General features: G+C 49.5%; 1 protein-coding gene across 1 annotated transcript in view; it reads left to right on the plus strand.

Annotated features, from left to right (window-relative positions):
- The window catches only part of LOC118413629, a 13,701-nt gene that overhangs the window by 1,221 nt on the left and 11,263 nt on the right, over positions 1–1,217 (plus strand). The window contains exons 2-3 of the mRNA XM_035817155.1: positions 71–346; positions 804–971. Of these exons, the coding sequence (XP_035673048.1) occupies positions 71–346; positions 804–971 (444 nt within the window). The remainder of the gene's footprint in view (positions 1–70; positions 347–803; positions 972–1,217) is intronic.

Below are 1,217 nucleotides of genomic sequence, written 5' to 3' on the forward strand. Positions count from 1 at the left end.
GTGTCATAATCATATGGTAAACTGTATAACTTGAATGTCTACAGGTAAATCAGGACCTGGAGGTGAGGAGCCACTAGCCGTAAGGGCGGCCAGTACGGGGGAGGAGGAGGCAGCCGGGCCGGCGGACGGGCCGGGGGAGGGGGAGGATACTCCCGGGCCGTCAACAGGGTCACACCGGGAGAAAGGATCGCCGTGACGGTGGGCGAGGCGGGGACTCCGCACTACGCCAAGCCGGGAGACGGGGTGGTGGTTGTCGCCTGGGGACGGGAGATCAACCCGACAGGGGACATGGTCACCTGCCCCGGCTGTGCCGACTGTCCCTGTCTGTGGGCTGAAATTACACCAGGTAATTCTGCCATCCATGTGTACCCAACTTCGGTTAGGGAGGTTCTCTCCCGGTTGGGACGTAAAGCCGCAGGTCCCGTGTTTGAGGAGAGCCATGCCTCGAGCTCACCACACTTGTCGAAAGGTACCGATACTGGTCCATCCTGCAGTGAGTGGATCAAACCTGGTCTTACGCAGCTTGATTGTGCTTACTGTTAAAAAAATGACGTATTACGTCTAAAGGCGGTTTACTGGTAATGCAGAACAAACAGACAAAACTAAACAGAAAAATAAGAAAGTCAAAGAAAAAGACAGCAAAAAGGAGAGAAAATGAAAAGAATTGGAAAGGGGTGGAAAGATGGGAAGATAGAAAAGGAGGGAGTAGGGGGTGAAAGTGGAAAGACCAGAAAAGAAAGAAAACGAAAGACATGTATGCACTTCATATGCACTTCCTGAATCATTTTAATTCACATATCTAGATCCCGCTGTTCCGGTAACCACCGAGCCTCCCCCTGTACCCGAGAATGAGAGGAGGAGGTGTACCGGAAGTGCCGGTTACTGTCCAGGTGCACACGTGACCGGTGCGCGGTGTGTAGACGGTTTCTGTGAGTGCTCCGGTCAGGAATACCAGAAATACACCTGCTTACGTAAGTTGACGTTTCCTTTTTGGTCTAGAATTACATTCATGTAAATTACTGAACAGATGAATGTAAAGATGCACTCTCACTGCACTTGCGTCAAGCTTGCGTCACTGCGGGGTTCGTACACTGCGTCACTGTTTTGTTATTTTCTCCGTTTTCTTAAAATAATTTATATACTGCGTAATACGTAAAAGTATGACTTAGAAGACGACAAACTACACAAAAAGTAAGAAAATTCGTTCTTTATCTCTG

This window comes from Branchiostoma floridae, chromosome 4, assembly GCF_000003815.2.
Source record: "Branchiostoma floridae strain S238N-H82 chromosome 4, Bfl_VNyyK, whole genome shotgun sequence".
NCBI lineage: Eukaryota > Metazoa > Chordata > Leptocardii > Amphioxiformes > Branchiostomatidae > Branchiostoma > Branchiostoma floridae.